At 40.5% G+C, this 18,079-nt stretch overlaps 1 protein-coding gene across 1 annotated transcript in view; it reads left to right on the forward strand.

Annotated features, from left to right (window-relative positions):
- Positions 1 to 18,079, forward strand: part of LOC122795753 (shootin-1-like) — a 944,918-nt gene that overhangs the window by 375,014 nt on the left and 551,825 nt on the right. Inside the window, exon 7 of the mRNA XM_044064066.1 lies at positions 1,827 to 1,908. Coding sequence (XP_043920001.1) covers positions 1,827 to 1,908 — 82 coding nt within the window. The remainder of the gene's footprint in view (positions 1 to 1,826; positions 1,909 to 18,079) is intronic.

Raw genomic sequence — 18,079 nt, forward strand, 5'->3', positions numbered from 1 at the left:
TACAAGCAGCTAAGGTAAACTTAAAGCAACTCTTTCCCTTTGGCAACAAGAAAAAGAAAAAAAAAACTTTAACCTCACTTCCATGCCCCCTATTGTTAATCCAAGGCCTACCTGTGCTCTGAAGTACCCACAGGTTATCTCGGGTGTAAGCCTGCAGTAACACGTTCACAGCAAAATGCAACCCTCCTAACATTTACACTCCTATAAAACTCCTAAGTCCATCACTACATCTATCTCATGTCCTCTAAAGTTCCCGTAGAAATTAACCCTTCCCTTTCCAACTAAAAAAGCCTATCTCTGCTCCCTAAACTTAAATCCCTTCCCTAAATAACATCCACCCCACTCCATTTAATTCTCTATACCCTTGTCAAAGATTTCTATGGACAAATTGGTTTGTTTCCAAACCTCATTTATTAGCAGAAATAAGACAATTACTCCTGAGGTTCCTATCCGATGTAGCATACAGAAGGAAGAACTGCCATAAAGGCAGCCACTGAATATGGATAGATTTTCATAAGGGAATATTGCCATCCCCAGAGAGGCTTGATGGATAATTGCAGAACGGTGGCTTTGAAACTATATGTACACTTGCATGTATGCCCACTTCCGACTTGAGCATATTTCCACACTGCTTAGTGGGCAAGCTTATGCCTTGACCTTTTACTTTTTCTTCTTCTTCCAGTAACATTAGTCCAACCCATATGTCACTGCTATAAGAGTCTAAGCTGCCATCCCTGTGCATTGGATGGTAAGATAACACTGGCCTTCACACACACCATTCTCTGCCTGATTCTGAGTCATTTGGGTCATGGTTAGGACTTTATTCACTGTACCGTATAGGCTGCATAACAAAAGTTATGTGATCCTCCCTAAAGATAATATAAAAAAACACCATATGAGCATAACACAAAGTTTTAATGAAAGTAGGCAAGAGTGTAATATGATAGAGCTATATGTGTACCTACATTGGAATCCACATAATCTCTGTGGATTCATTCTTAAAAAAGAGCTATATGAGAATGGGGGGGCATAACTTATGAGTGCAGGATGGATGAATTAGGTGATTAGATGATTGCTTATGGGAAAATTAATGGATGACTGGACATGCCTTCCAGAGGAGTTGAAAACTGTAAAAACCACAACATATTTCACTAAATCACGGGACAAATAATGCGATTCTTATGCTAGTAGAAGAAAAAAAAAAGCTATTGCTGAAGTAGAATCTGCAGCTACCCTATAAGGCAGAAAATAGGTAGCCTAAGAGATACAAGTGGTCCTTTCTTGCAATGTTTTCAGTGTAGGCACTGACATCTTTCAAACCTTCCTCTTCAGTTGAGAGATATGAGGAATGACAATTCTGAATCTTCACTGACCATTATAAGCTGAATGCCAAGTTAAGGTATGATCTGGCTTTGGAATGGCCATTTTACAGAGTATTTTGCAATGAATGCCTACGACTCTGGTGTCAGCTAACATAAATGTTATTCCAACATGAACGGGATGGCACTTCATGCCAAGGGATATATGATTACTGGAACAAAGTTTCCATATTGGTGATGTTGTAGAGGAAAAAACATGATCTTTGTACTGCTGCAAAAATTGTTGTCACTCTCAGAGATTTATTGTCATGGTAATTACCTTATTCAATTGTATTTCACAAAGTATGAGGACAGCATTCCATTTTCCTTAGTTCAGTTTCCAGTCATCAAATTTATTTTCCATTCTAATTTATTTACAATGTGTCAGTGTAATGAGCAACTTATTCAAATGTCATATCTTTCTAAAACCTAAAATTAGTGATGCAAACACGTCTTTTCCTCCTGTAGTTGGAATCTGAGCAACATGAAAAGGCGTCATTACAGAAGATAGCTGAAAAGAACAATAAGGCCATGAAAAGATTTAACAGAGGTGAGTAAATAACAGCAGTCTTGAAGACTCATCCTTCCAGAATATACAAGATTGGAGCCTCTGTTACGTTTTTCACTTAGCCTCTAACCAAATCCAATAATTGTGATTAGTGCAACATAAAATTATGGACTTAACAGCTGTGAAGCTGTTAATAGCTTAAAGGTAGCTTAAAGGCTAAGAGGAAGTTGAACCTCTGAATTTCTTCAAAAATTAGATAAAACTAGCATTATACAAAATAGACTTTCATAGAGCTGTCTTATCAGACTTACTTGTATATTTTAAAATGCTGGGCTACCTGGAAATAAAATGTTGTTAGATTACCTAAAGATATTTGTTGAGTCAGAAAGAAATGTTAGACATAATGCTTTCACCTGAGCTAACACACAATTACTATTACCCTGCAGCATGAAAATAGGATTAAAAGGGGTTCTGCATTTCAGTCTTCTGTGAGTATACCAGGGCATATTTTATGCCCCTTTCTCATATTTTCATCACAGATTGCCCTGTAAAAAATATATATTCATACATAGAAGCTATAAATTTTGTTTCTTTTACATCGTCCTCTACTGAATGGCTGACGTCAATAATTTGATGAAAAGCTCAGCTAAAAAGTCATTGGCTTCTACTAGGAATGCTCACTGTACCATACGGCTCAAATTTGGTGCCTTCTATTTTATGATAAGGGTATTTTGAGGACAGGGGAAAAGTTCCCATTAAAAATAACATTTGGCAAATATTATTTTAAACCTAACCTTGTGTCATATGATTGACTGTCATCTATTTGAAATATAACCACATGATTTGCATCATAGCACATTTTCATTTTACAGGTCAACTGAGCTATCTTGAAACAGCTAAAATTTAGTTTAAATAAATTAAGAAATACTGTGGCAGAAAACATTTAGTTGAATGATTTCTTAGTCATCCAAATGATGCAACATTAGACCATGTTGGTGGTGTGGATGTTTTATACATCATTTTTTTCTTTCAAATCCTTATTAACAGCATGAACAATGACGATGTTCATTATAAAAGAAATCTCCACTACGCATATGCAAAGCATAATCTGACTTTATGCATTCATGCGATGTCTAATGTTAGATTTACACAGCAAAACAAGTGGTTTAAATTAACCTTTCTATTAAACACTACCAGAATAAACAGTAGTCACAAGATACTTCAAAACAGATGAACTTTTGCAATCCGTGCTTCAAGAAAACATGTAAGACCAATCTTAAGTAAGCTAACAGAACTTTATTAAATGCACCAGAAAACTTTCTGGTTGTGTACAATTTAGAATATGACTTGGGAAAATAATCTTTTCCCTACAAATGGCAGACTGGCAAGTAGCAGGATTTCATTAGTTTGACCATAATTATGAATGGGATTGAATTGTAATCCTAAAATAAACCTACTATAGCTGATTAGAAAAGTTGTTCTAAAACTCTACAAATATGTAAAACTTTGATTAGATCTGTCTTTATTCAATACCAAGCTGGACTATATTATCCTCTATCACTCACTGCATACTTACTTTCTTCTCATCTACCATACCTCATGACTGTGTTACCCTTCTTTTTCTTCTTAATTTCATACTGATTTTCCATTGTTTCACCTCCGTATTCTCCTCAGTTAACTTTCAATATGGTGTGTAACAAATGTGCCATTTCGCACATTTTACTGAATGCACTAGTCAGAGTTTATGACACTGCAGTAAAGTTGTTTATATTCTGAATTCTAAAATAAAGTTGAATAAGAAAAACTGAAGCACTTTGACCTTCATGTAGGAGATGGTATCTCAGTTATTTCTGAAAGTGATTTTTTTTTTTGCATTATGATGTTGGGTACCCAAGAAATAGACATAATGCAAGTTTAAATTTTCCTCCAAAAAAAGCAAACTTGCAGATGGTTAATTCAACTCATATCTATAGATCATATCTAGGAATATATATATATATATATATATATATATATATATATATATATATATATATATATATATATATATATATTTTTTTTTTTGGGGGTGGGGATATGAAGTGCATGGACCAAAACAATAGTTTATACTAATTTACATAAAATTTAATGACAATCGACTACTGAATTAAAATATGCAGTACATAGTGCTGTGGCATATGGACTGCAAAGTCTAGAAAAGTGACATATTTTATTTCCACGTTTGTGCAAAGTATGACACATGATCTTAATTTTAGGAGTCACCTGAAAATGGAGCTACATTTGCATATCTTTCTCAGTTGTTTTCACTCATTTACCCAGCTCCTATGTATGCAGAAGGTGGAATGTTTCACCTCTAAATGTCAAAGATTCTGGCTTGGGTATATAAAACAATGATTAAGGATTGCATTGTGGATATTTAGCCAAAACTTTATGTGGTATTCAAAAGTCAGTCTTGTTTCCCTCATGGGGGGGGGGGGGGGATGCTGCAGCCACATAACTTCTGCTTCTTAATATAATCACCTTCAAAGTTGTCATCCCATAAAGAAAAGGCAATAACTACTCTTTTGCACAAAAAATTAAGTATTTGCCTCACCTCTTTATTTAGAACTTTAAGGGCAAGGGACCATTTTCATAAAACAGTATAGTATACACATAAGTGCACTCAAGGCACTTGTGTTTTGGCAGAGGAAAGGGCACTCAGTTTTTTTATTTTTTAAAAAATATATTTCTATGGTGTGGAAAACATTGTGCTTTTTGACCCTCAGCACTAGTTTTAAAATATGGTACTGTCCATAAAACAAGCTAGAATGCCAACAAAACAGGATACAAATGATTATTAGCATCATACATATCAGTGAAAGATATGAAGCAAAAACAAATGGGCAGTAAAACAAAAAACTGCCATGAAGAAAAACATACCATATTTCAATCAAAGGAACTCAGAGAAAATATCGAGCAGCAGAGAATGGCCTTATTTCTGTCTGATATAAAACCCAAATTATTCCTTCCAGGTGTGTATTATAACTATTTTTTTCCTTTGGATCCCTGGTACCCATCAGCTTCTCAACTCTCTCCCATGACTGTCATCCTTTTACTGATATCATGTGATAGAACAGGAGTCAGAAATGTAGGTTCGCATCAGTATTACCTCCCAGCTATGGCCAATTTTGGCCTTATCTTGGGTTCTTATAAAAGATAAAGGTGTTTTCATATCAGATATTAATGATATTATATAGTATAAAGAATATTAAATAGCAACAACAGATAGCTTGCATATTAGTTTACATGTTATTAGATATTATTTTCTGATGATCTTTATGTAAAGAACTTCAGAGATCTAACTGTGTCTAACAGAATTTTTTTCATCTTCAGTGAACAACATTTAGAAAAAAATGGTTTTGTAATACAGATATCAGTTGTTGTCATCAAATGCTAAGCTGTCAAAGATTTTCTTTGATATTTTTCATTACATTTGTTTAACGGCAGAAAGAAACAATGTCTGTCTGGCCTGCCCTTTAAATGCATGAAATATTTAATCTCCCCTCCCCTCTCTCTTTATCATCTACCTTACCTTTTAATGCATCAGGGATTTTTCCTGTGACAGTAATTCCGGTAGTTAGTTCCATGAGAAAAATGTTTGGAGATCCACAACGTATAAAATCTCTGCAGTCTGCTATCTCAATTCTTACTTGCTCTTGCCTCCTTCCTGTTCTGCTTGAGACCTTCACATCTTCTGTATGTAAGTGGGTGCATCATTATCACTCTCCCCATCTCCTATGGTGCTAAGTGAAAAGAGTTCTAGCTTCTTTAACCTTTCCTCATAACCCTTCCCCTTCATTTCATGGATCTTTCTGGGAGCTTTCTTTTGGATTCCAGACAACAACCTGACAACCCTTTCCTTGCAAGGTATCCAGAGCTCTAAACAGTGTCACAGGGGGTGTCATACCAGGACTTTGAAGAGTACAAATGTCACCTCTTTGCACCCCATCATTCTGTTTTGATGCTACCACTACCCTCTCATGCTGCTCCTGGTGGTCCAGTCTAGATGTGAGAAATACTCCAGATCCTTTTCCTGCTCTGCTACCATAGGTTCCACTACTGTCATCTGATACTTCACACCAGGATTGTGGTGGCCAAAGTACAATACTCCGCATTTGTTTGTACTGGACATCAGCTACAGACTTTTTGGCCATATAGTCTTAGACTTTCCTCATACTCTACTGTAGCTACCCAGATTTCTGTCATCAGCAGAGGCCAATCCTGTTCTGTCTTCTTTCAGATGTACCAGAGACAAACACACTAAAGAATAGTGGACCATATTTTGACCCATACAGTGTACCACTAACCTCTTTCCTACTTCCTGACAATATCCATCTCATCACAACCCCATGCATCCTGCAATTCAACTATGCAGAAATCCAGTCCCTTAGTTTTGATCCTATCCCAATCACTCCAGTTTTCCAGTCATCACCCTGTGTGAGACTAATCCAAAGATATTCTTGAAGTCTAGTTAGACCACATCAGATGGTGCTCCTCTGTCAGAATTACCTGTATCCCCACCCTAAACCTGAATTGCTTTGACTGGCAGCTCTTTTTATTATGAACTCTCATTGATTACTGTCCTGGAGATTGCGGTCCTTTAGAAATACTACTATCCATCTTCTTATGGTTGTCTCAATGACTTTTCTTGACTCCAATGTTAATAGGTCCATAGTTTAGTTGTTTTCCTGTCCCATCATTGTTCAGGGGTGCCACACTTGCCATCTTTCAGTCATTGGGCCATTCTGTATTATCCCGTGAACTTTTGAAGATCGTCATAGAATGAGAATGGGAGCTGTCACACAATGGTTAGATTTCGGAGAACTCCAAAAGGTTGACTATGTGGCCAGTGTTTTTTGTCCTCTCTATGATCAGCCAGTACGCCTGTTGCTCCTCCCTTTCTATCCTGGCATGTGTACACGGTTTCCCCTTTCTTCCCTGCCTGCTCCACTATGGCAACCTTCCTTTGCAGCTTTATTTTCTTTATGAAGATTGACATAAAGTATTCATTCTGTAGCTCTCCTTTTTCTCAGGGTTCTATGACCTTTTTCCCATCATTGCTCATCCTGACTAGGTTTGTTCCTCCCTTCTTCCTTTTGGTTATACATCTATAAAATACATTGTTTTCTTACTTTCTTGAGCCTTCGGGCAAATTATCTTTCAACTTTCACCTCTGTTGTCCTCGTCACAATTGCTGCTTTAAGTCAGCCTCCTTATAGCATGTTTCCTCCACAATGTTTGGTTTTATGCCGTGCATGTCTTTTGCCTGCTTGGATTTCTTGCATTGTACCTACCATTTGCAGAATAACCCTTTGATAATTAGTAACACTTAAACTAGGGTTTTCGTAAATGTATCTATATTGTTTACATGCTCATCACTTTAGATTTTTACATTTTTAATGAAATGGCATTGTATGACACCCAAATTATTTTTTGTATTGTTTATCTAGTTTTCAATCATGTGATTAATTTATATGCATATATTTTTGGCAGGAAGTGATCTGTAACTATTCTGATTTATTTTTTTTTACAAGAATCAGATCTTTCATTTGATTGTCATTGTGAAAGGTTAATGCCTTTTATGACATCTGAGTAGCAACATGTTGAATTTATATCTTACATCTGCTATACATTGCTTTATAGTAATCATCTTGGACATAGCACCTTTCCTACCTATGCAAACCTCACTCTTTGTCTCTCATACTCTGTTTCTTATCATACACTACTTCAGATCCCCCCACAAACAAATTGCCACTGGCAGTCATAAGGATTTATTATATCTTTAGACTACAGTCTCACTATGACTGTCAATTCCACAATGTCTGCTACCTAATAAAAAGGGTATACATACTGTATTCTTTATCATTCATTAATTTCTTCATTTATTGTTCCTACTCTCTAAACTTTAACAGGCATTACACTATTTAATAAATGCAGTGCAATATTATTATACAGCATTGATACATCATCTACACTGAGGTAATGCTATAGAAATGATTAAGTGATGTTTAAGATTTACTGATTAGTCATTTCGAGAACAAATATTTTTTTAAATTTCACTTACATGTAATTATGTTTTTTTCGTGTGTGTGTGTGTGTGTGTGTGTGTGTGTGTGTGTGTGTGTGTGTGTGTGTGTGTGTGTGTGTATTTTAATTTGCATGATTCCATACTGTGAAGACTAATTGCTGCTACCAAGGCATCCTATCCGTAAACCAAATTCAGAACCCACTCCAGGACAGTCTTTCTGATCATATTCTACTGACCTTAGTAGGAAAGGTTTTGGACATCTGCAAGAACCATGCTCTCTGCTTGCATTAAAGGGATAACTAGACAACTATAGATGTGTGTGTGTGTGTGTGCGTGTGTGTGTATTTTAATTTGCATGATTCCATACTGTGAAGACTAATTGCTGCTACCAAGGCATCCTATCCGTAAACCAAATTCAGAACCCACTCCAGGACAGTCTTTCTGATCATATTCTACTGACCTTAGTAGGAAAGGTTTTGGACATCTGCAAGAACCATACTCTCTGCTTGCATTAAAGGGATAACTAGACAACTATAGATGTGTGTGTGTGTGTGTGCGTGTGTGTGTGTGTGTGTGTGCGTGTGTGTGTGTGTGTGTGTGTGTGTGTGTGTGTGTGTGTGTGTGTGTGTGTGTGTGCGTGTGTGTGTGTGTGTGTGTGCGTGTGTGTGTGTGTGTGTGTGTGTGTGTGTGTGTGTGTGTGTGTGTGTGTGTGTGCGTGTGTGTGTGTGTGTGTGTGTGCGTGCGTGTGTGTGTGTGTGTGTGTGTGTGTGCGTGTGTGTGTGTGTGTGTGTGTGTGTGTGTGTGTGTGTGTGTGTGTGTGTGTGTGTGTGCGTGTGTGTGTGTGTGTGTGTGTGTGTGTGTGTGCGCGTGCGTGCGTGTGTGCGTGTGTGCATGTGCGCGTGTGTGCGTGCGTGTGTGTTGTTTGTAGGGGGATGTCTGTGTGTGTCCAATATGTCAAGACAGGGATGGACATGGTAAGATATATTGGTTGCAATGTTTTTGAAAGACTTAACTGCTACAGCGGACATTTCTCATTTACCAAGATGTATAAGCCTCAGAATTGATAACATTTTTAAGTAATGGGTTCAAGGGTCATAGGACTGCTAATGAAGTTCTATCACAGCATAAATAGTTAAGCTTCTGGTGTACATGTACACCACCATTAATGGCTCTGTGCTAGTCTTTTTGGTGCTACACCAGCTAGAAGAGAGTAACATTAAGTTTTAAGAGAAACAAAAACAGCTTGCTAGTGTGTGTCATAACTTGTGGCATCAGCAACTCAGTTTTGATTAGTTACCTAGACTATAAAGGGCTGACAGGAGGTGGGAGTAGAAAGCAAAATCCAAACAATAAGTAATTTTTTTGGGGGGGTGTGCAGCACTGTGAAAATGCTTGGTGGTACCACCAGTAAATGAACACGGCAAGAAATGCCCTTCCATATTCCCATGGAATGTACACTGTCATCAGTATTAATGGAAGTATGTATCTGTGGTTGACTAGGAAGATAATACAGTGAGTAGGGTATACTAAAGAATCCACCTCCTCCTCTTATGATTTGACTATATTGAGGACTTCTGAGGACTTCCTATCACCTACTCTGGCAAATGGGGGCAGGACAAAATGTGAAGTAAGTGGGAGTAAAAAAACTATTTAAAAATTAGTTTTAAATGATATTTAGTCTAAAACAGAAGTTGTTATTTTCCTTAATGTAAATGAATTTTAGACTGGTGCTTAAAGGTTTTGAGGAGAGTCATTAACATTCACAACTTTATTATCATTATAATGAAAAGAAGTGATTGAAAAGGAACCTAAGGCCACGGGGTACTTTACATGTGTGATTGTTTCAATAATTTAGCTAAGGTCACAGAGTATTTTACAAGTGTAACCGTTTCAGTAATTTATCTAAGGCCACGGGGTATTTTCCAAGTGTTAATTGTTTCAGTAGTTTAGCTAAGGCCACAGGGTATTTTACTAGTGTAATTGTTTCAGTAACTTAGCTAAGCCCGCAGGATATTTTGCAAGTGTAATTGTTTCAGTAATTTAGCTAAGGCCATGGGGTATGTTTTAATAATTTAGCTAAGGCCACGGGGTGTTTTCCAAGTGTCATTTTTTCAGCAATTTAGCTAAGGCCATGGGGTATTTTGCAAGTATAATTGTTTTAATAATTTAGATAAGGCCACAGGGTATTTTACAAGAGTAATTGTTTCAGGAATTTAGCTAGGGTCACAGGATATTTTACAAGTGTAATTGTTTCAGAAATTTAGCTGTGGCGACTTGGTATTTTGTAAGTGCAATTGTTTCAGTAACGTTTTGAAATGCTTAAGACAAACAAGACTTAAAGGTCTGAAATCTCTCTTAATTGAGGTAGTTTCTTAAAGATTATAGGCCACTAAAGTTGATGTTTTAAAAAAAAATTTCAAACTAGATAGCAACTCAGTCAAAGTCAAATGTTTTTACCTTGTCACCAAAAAGTACAGTTTTGTACCTACCATAAATGTAGATGTCCGATAGGTATGCATCTGCAGTCATCACATATGGGTTGTCCTGCCTCAGGCAGCCCTTCGGTCGGCCGGATTCCAAAGTCTGGGTCTGGTGTCGGCTGATGTCGCCCCTTCCCCGACGTCAGAGCGCCTGGGGTATAAAAGCATCAGCTGATGCCATCTTCCTCAGTTTTTCTTGCCCCAGATGCCAGGTGCCCTCTAAGGAAGGCTAAATTTGGAGAAATGCAATAAAAATCCAAACATGCACAATAATATATATATATATATATATATATATATATATATAAACAAATACACCACAATAGATTCCCCCAGCTAGCTATTAGGGGGGTAAGTACCCAAGAATACCACAGAGGGGAAGGAGGGAGGGTAAACCTGACTGCAGATGCATACCTATTGGACATCTACATTTATGGTAGGTACAAAACTGTACTATGTCCTTCAAGGATGCATCTGCAGTCATCACATATGGTAGAATACCATAGCCAATCTGGGGGTGGAGGAACTAAGAAAAGGATGGTGTAGCTAAGATACCCTGCAGGACAGCCGTAGCAAAGCCTGCTCTGGATCTGGAATATAAAGGTAAATTGTAATGCTTGGCAAATGTATGCACGGAGCTCCATGTGGCAGCTTCTAAAATGTCCTTGGTAGCCACCCCTCTTAAGAAGGCTGTGGAGGTGGCTTTGGCTCTCGTGGAATGAGGTCTAATGTTAGTTGGTACAGTCTTTCCATGAAAGGAGTAACAAAAGCGGATGCAATTTCCTATCCATTTTGAAATTGTCTGTTTGGAAATTGCTTTTCCTTGAGTACCAGGAGCATATGCTACCAACAGCTGGTCAGCTTTTCTGAAACCTTTAGTTCTGTCCAAGTAGTAGCGCAACTGTCTGTGAATGTCCAGGGTGTGCAGAAGTGTCTCCCCTTTGTTTTGTGGATTTGGGAAGAAGGTAGGCAAGTGAATGGCTTGGTTTAATGAAACCCTGGATACCACCTTTGGCATAAATGTAGGATTAGTTCTCAGTGAAACTCTGTCCTGATGAAAAATAATAAATGGCTGTACTGCCATCAGGGCCTGCAACTCCGAAACTCTTCTTGCTGAGGTTATGGCCAGAAGGAAGGCAGTCTTCCATGAAAGGTACTGTAGATCTGCAAATGTTGCTGGTTCAAAGGGAGGCAGCGTTAGCTTTTCCAACACGAAGTTAAGGTCCCAAGCAGGTAGAGGTGGTTTCCGAGGAGGTTTGATGTTTTTGATTCCTCTTAGAAACTGTCTTAGGAGAGGATGATAGAAGACAGGTGGATCAGTATTGTACTCTGCTGAAATTGCTGAAGCATGAATTTTAATAGAAGAGTAAGACAGACCATTGTGGAACATTTCTGCCAAATATTCCAGGATATGTGCCATGTTCATCACTGTCGTATCCAGGCCCTTTGTGGTGTTCCAAATGAGAAATCTCTTCCATTTTGCTGAATATGCCTTTCTTGTGGAAGGGCGGCAAGCTTCCATAATAATGTCCTTCACTTTCTGGGATAGCTTATCCTGAGGAGGAGTCAAGGTATTCTCCAGGCTGTCAGTTGCAGGGTTCTCAGGTTGGAATGTAGAGTTTTGCATCTGTGCTGTGTCAGAAGAAGTGGCCATAGAGGAAGAGGCCATGGTTTCGTACATGACATGCTCCTTAGCAGTGGGTACCAGTGCTGTCTTGGCCAGTCCGGAGCTATCAGAATTACTTTTGGCTGCTCTGTCCTGATCTTCAGTAACACCTTGGTCATTAATGGAATTGGTGGAAATGCATACACTGTTAGATTTCTCCAGCTGAAAGAGAGAGCGCCCACTTTCCACGCTTGTGGGTGGTATGTCCTTGAGCAGAATTTCTTCAGTTGATGATTGTGGGGGGATGCAAATAGATCTATGTCCAGCCTCCCCCAAGATTGTGTTATCTGTAAGAAAATGTCTGGGTGCAGCATCCATTTGTGCGCATCGATGATATTTCTGCTTAAGCTGTCCGCCAATGTATTGTCTTTCCCTGGCACAAACTGAGCTTGCAGCTGTATATTGAGTTTCAAGGAAAGATCCCATAGATTCATTGCCAGTCTGCAAAGAGGGTAGGAATGGGTACCTCCTTGCTTGTTTATGTACCACATAACTGTGATGTTGTCTGTCCTTATTAGTAGGTGGCCTTGATGTAGAAAGAGTTTGAAGGCCTCGATTGCATGTATCACTGCTAGCATTTCTTTTTGATTTATATGCATGCGTAGCTCCTTCTGTGACCACTGTCCTTGAATACCTCTGCCCTCCATGTGTGCTCCCCAACCTAGGTCTGAAGCATCTGTTGTAATAGTTATGGAGGTTTTTGGCTTTGTGAAGGGCAACCCCCTGTTGGACTGGCTGGCCTGAGCCCACCACAGAAATTCCTTTTGAAGGCATGGAATGAGTGAGATTAAAGCTTCTAAACTGTGACTGTGCTGAGTCCATAAACTCCTTGGGTACCACTGTAGCTTCCTCATATGTAGCCTTGCTTGTGGGATCAAAAGAATACAGGATTCCATGTAACCCAGGGCCTGCAGGATTTTCCTTGCAGTCAGCTGGGTTTGTCTTGTCAGATTCTTGAAGTAATCCGGTAGTTGTCTTTGTTTTTCTTCTGTGAGATAAGCCATTTGGGTGGTTGTATCTAGATCCGCACCCAAAAAGGTTATTCTTTGGGATGGAACATGTCTTGATTTGTGCATGTTGACTGTATATCCCAAGGCCTGCAGAAGATTGATGGCATAATTTAAGTCCTTTACCAAAGTTTGTTGGCTGTCCGCTTGTATAAGGCAGTCATCCAGATATGGGTATATTTGAATCCCCTGAAGTCTGCAGTGTGCTATTACTGATGCCAGGCATTTCGTGAATACTCTGAGTGCAGTAGATAAGCCAAAGGGCAATGCTGAGAATTGATAATGCTCTGACCCTGCAAGAAATCTGAGGTGTCTTCTGCAACTTTGTCTGACAGGGACATGCAGATATGTCTCCTTGAGGTCTAGAATCACCAGCCAAGACCCCTTGCCCAGCATGGGAAGGAGTTGCTGTAGAGTCAGCATTTTGAATTTTGGCACAATGAGATAAGTGTTCAGTGCGGACAAGTCGAGAATTAGTCTCCACTGATTTTCTTTTCTTGGAACAAGGAATAGTCTGGAGTAAAATCCTTGGCCTTGTTCTGAAAGAGGAACTTTTTCTATAGCTTTCATTTGTAGTAAGCTTGAGATTTGTTTCAAAGCCTCTGCCCTTTGATTTGGTGGTAGACCGGGCATGCCTTTTCTTTTTGGCAATGTGTGGAAATGGAAACTGTATCCGTTGTCTATTATTTGCAGTGTCCATTTGTCTTTTGTAATGCTGTGCCAATTTTTTGAGAATAAAGAAAGCTTTCCGCCCAAAGGTGCTTCTAATTGAGCCCTGGTTGGCGGAGTCAAAGTAAAGTCATTGAGTTTGCCCTTGTGCAGCAGTTGCAGGTCCTGCACTACCTGTTTGGTTTGGAGGTTGCCATTGACGGCCTCTGTAGGAGCCCCTAGCTTGCCCTCTACCTCTGGCATGCCTGTTCCTTCCTCTCTGAAATCTTTCTGTGTCCGGAAAGGACCAATTCTTGGAAGGCCAATTTCTGCTGAATCTTGGTGGTTGCACTTGAAGAAAATCTTTAACTGTTTGTACAGATTTTGCCTTTTCCTCAAATTTCTTTAGGACCTCTTGAGCAGTGGAACCAAATAACTTTTGCTTTTCCAGTGGAGCATCCAAAAGCTTAGCTTTAACATGGTCTGGCAGAGATTGTTCCTTCAGCCAAGCATGCCTACGTATGACTACACCTGTCATTGCTGACCTACATGAAGCTTCCAATGCATCACAACCACACTGCAAGAAATGGTTGCTAACCTGCTGGGAATTATGCACCAGATCCTGAAGGGATTTACGATCAAGGGGTTCAGTAGAAGACAGTTTCTTATGCATTTCTTCTAACAAATACTCTTGGTACTGTATCATATGAAATTGACAATTTAATGCCCTCATGGAAAGAGTGGCAGAAGTATACACATTTTTACCCCATCTCTCTAAAGCCCTGGACTCCTTTGCAGAGGGGAGTGTGTTCTTAGTAGTAACAGCTGCAACCCCTTTAGGGCCCTGGGAAATAGTTTCAGGATCAGCAGAGTGAGCCTTGTAAAGAAAATTATGTGAGTCCGGGACCCTGTAATACCTATCGGGTTTAACAGGAGCCGGAGGCAGAGTGTCAGGGGTCATACTAGAGTCAGAGTACACATCATCAATGACATTTAAAACAGGAGGGATAGCCAAAGGTCTATGCTGAGGTAAATGAAGAAAAGTTCTTAGTCTTTTTCTGGACTCAGAATATTCCTGGCCCTGCCATTTGAAATGCTCTCTCATAGAGTGAAGGGTCTCCCCAAAGGAAAGCTCTTCAGGAGGGGAGGCTGAGGGGATAGATTCCTCTGCATCCGAATCCTCGTAGGCCGAAAAAGCCTCCTCCTGGTAGTCGGAGTGATCCGAGCCATCTGAGGCCTCCTCTGAGGAGAGGAGATCAGGGGGATCTACCCTGGGTCTTTTGTCTAGAGGAGGTTGGGAGCCCCTGTCCGGATGGGGCTGACAGCCCCTGATTAAAGAGATAAGGTCCTCTGCCAAGGTTAGTATCTGGGAACTAGAAGAGGGTCCCTGAGGAATAACCCTGGGAGTCATGGCTTTAGTGTGCTTAGCAGCTTTAGCCCTGGTGAAGGCCTTAATGGATATGGATGCAGGAGGCTTGGCTGCACCACGTGCTGGTGTAGCTTTGTCTAGTGGTATGGTGTTGGAAGCTTCCAAAACACCAGTCTCTGAAGGCAATTCCAAAACCGACTCGGCGGGAGCCTCCATGGCCGAGGCTGTCAGTTGTACTGTTTCAGGGTTCGGAATTTCCAAGGACTCGGTATCAGCCAAGACCGAGACACTCGCGGTAGGCCTAGCCGCGGTTTCAGCCGAAACCGCGGGCCGCATGTGTCGGACCTTGTCTTTCCGTTTCTTAGTTAAATGTGAAGTCGGGGTCTCCGACGGCATTTTATAAGAGAAACTATCCCCAAAAAACTCCTCTGCGAACTCTGACCGACGTCTAAGAGTGCATCGGTTGAAGGAAGCACAGGCTGAACAGGCCGAGACGTCGTGGTCTGGGCCTAAGCAGGGGAGGCAGTAAGAGTGGAAATCCTTATGAGGTATTTGTTTCCCACAAGTTAAACAATTATTAACTTTATCTGACATCGACTGAGGCAAGAAAGAGTCCCCAACGGGGTACTTAGCTTTTGAAGTCTTCGGTTAGCTGAATTACAGGAGCTGGCCGACCGGCCCTTGCGAACTGCTTCTGCTTCGGGCACCACGCGGCAAGAAAGACTGAGGAAGATGGCGTCGGCTGATGCTTTTATACCCCAGGCGCTCTGACGTCGGGGAATGGGCGACATCAGCCGACACCAGACCCAGACTTTGGAATCCAGCCAACCGAAGGGCTGCCTGAGGCAGGACAACCCATATGTGATGACTGCAGATGCATCCTTGAAGGACATAGGTTCATAGGTTCATAGGTTTATACTAGGCTATCTGCCCTAAGGCATTTATAAGCCTAGCCCAAAGTTTTGTGGCTTACGCCACCCCTTATATGAAAAAATACTGTACCCATTAGTTTGTTGTGCCTCTGTCCAGCAGTGACACAGAGATGATTCCCGGAGTAAACCTACGATCTCCCATCCACAGGTCAAGATTTCTCTTGAACAGAGCCAGCGAGGTGCTCTGCCTCACATGGACCGGGATTTTATTCCACAGCATAGGGAGTCTCTGAGTGATAAATCTATCCGTCCAGCACATCCTATTGAGTGGGACCACAGTTGCCGTACGCCACTCCTTGGGCACGTATCCTGTGGTAAGGCTGAGATTAAACAGCTGCCTTATGTGCAGGTTTAATTCCTCATTTAGCTCGTGTAGCACACAGCCGGGGACACCATCCAGTCCCATTGATGCTGTGTTTTTAGCTTTAGAGAGAGCAGCTTTCACCTGCGCATTTGAGATGTCTGGGAGGCTACACTCTGCTGGGATAGATATCTCTCCTTTAGGGGGGGAGAGGGGGGTGAAGTTTGCACTGAACCTGTCTGCCAGTATGTTGGCAATGTCTGTGGGTTCAGTGATTTTTGTATCATTTTGGACTAATTCTGAGCATATCAGGGAGTTTCCACCCAGGTTCCTAACATAGCTGAAAAAGGCCTTATGATTGTCCTTTGAATCCATGGCAATTTTTCTCTCAAAATTGGCCTTAGTTGATTTTATGAGTGCTCGTATTTTTTTACTAATAATGATCAGAAAATTTCTCATATTCTAGGTTCGTGACTGCTGCTGTGGTATACATCTGCACCTGAGTGTATCAGTTAGCACAGAAGATTAGGTTATGCTTTGTTAATGAGCTGATTCCTGTACTCTGTGGTTTGATTCCCTCAGCCTCTATTTCCTAACTGCAATAAGTAAACAAGTCATTTAACCAGACTGTTGCTCTGGTACAACTGGAAAATTAGTCTTAGCTCCTCAGTGGACTCCTGGACAACAGGCAGAGTAACTATTAACCCATGAAGCTATCAAGTTCACACAAATGATACCCTGTCTAAGTGGGCTGAAGCACCAGAGGAAAAGAGAGATGGGATGCATTACTGCCCCCTCCAAACAAGAGTATTAGCTCATCAAGGACTTACTGCATGGAATCCTAAAAGGCTCTAGCAGCACAGCAGTATAGGTGCTTATAGGTTCATAGGTGTTATTAGGCTAACAACCACAAGGGCCTTTTTAAGCCTAGCCATGCATCCCAAATTTCTTACAAGTTCTAATACCCTTGATATGTGTAAGCGGGGGCTTGGGAGATGAAACATTTACAAGCTAAGGCCTGGGAGATGAACCATTTACAGGTTGCCTGTGTCCATTAAAGAAACTGGTGCCAAACCAGGGATGAATTTCCTGTTCTCCATTCAATTGTTCAGGTTGCACTTTAATTGGGTTACAGAGGAACTATGCTTCACATGGATGGGAATCCTGTTCCAGAAATGGGGTTATCGCTGGGATACATACTTGTCTCTCCAGCAGGTCCTATTTATATCACAGGCAAGGTTTAAGTCATCAGAATGGGTAATTCTGGTGTTGTTTGTTTTGCAGATATGCAGAATCACAATGGGGTCTGACAATGCCTCATATGTCAGGCATAGATCTCATCTCAAAAGCCTGTAGGAGGCAGAATACAGGGATAGATCATTGAGGCAGTCTACATAGGACATTTTACTTAAGCCCTGTATTCTTTTAGGGATGAACCTCCGTGGGCATTCCAATTGTTGGATATGCCTGGTTAGGTACATACCAAAGAGGGCACTGTTCTCAATGGTAGGTATGATGACTGCTGAATACAGTGGAACAATGACTTCCTTGGACTTAGATGCCATACCTTTATTTATAAGTTGCGCAACATAGAATGATTTCCTCACTACTGTAGACACGTGATGGTCAAAGGCTAGATTACTATCTATGTGTGTCCCTAAATTCCTGACTACTGGGTTAGTTCTACAGGGTGTGTTGTCAATATGATAGTTACTAGGGGTGGATGACTTCCCAAAGTATATT

This window comes from Protopterus annectens, chromosome 2.part2 (genome assembly GCF_019279795.1).
Source record: "Protopterus annectens isolate FY-2018-M chromosome 2.part2, PAN1.0, whole genome shotgun sequence".
Classification (NCBI taxonomy): domain Eukaryota; kingdom Metazoa; phylum Chordata; order Ceratodontiformes; family Protopteridae; genus Protopterus; species Protopterus annectens.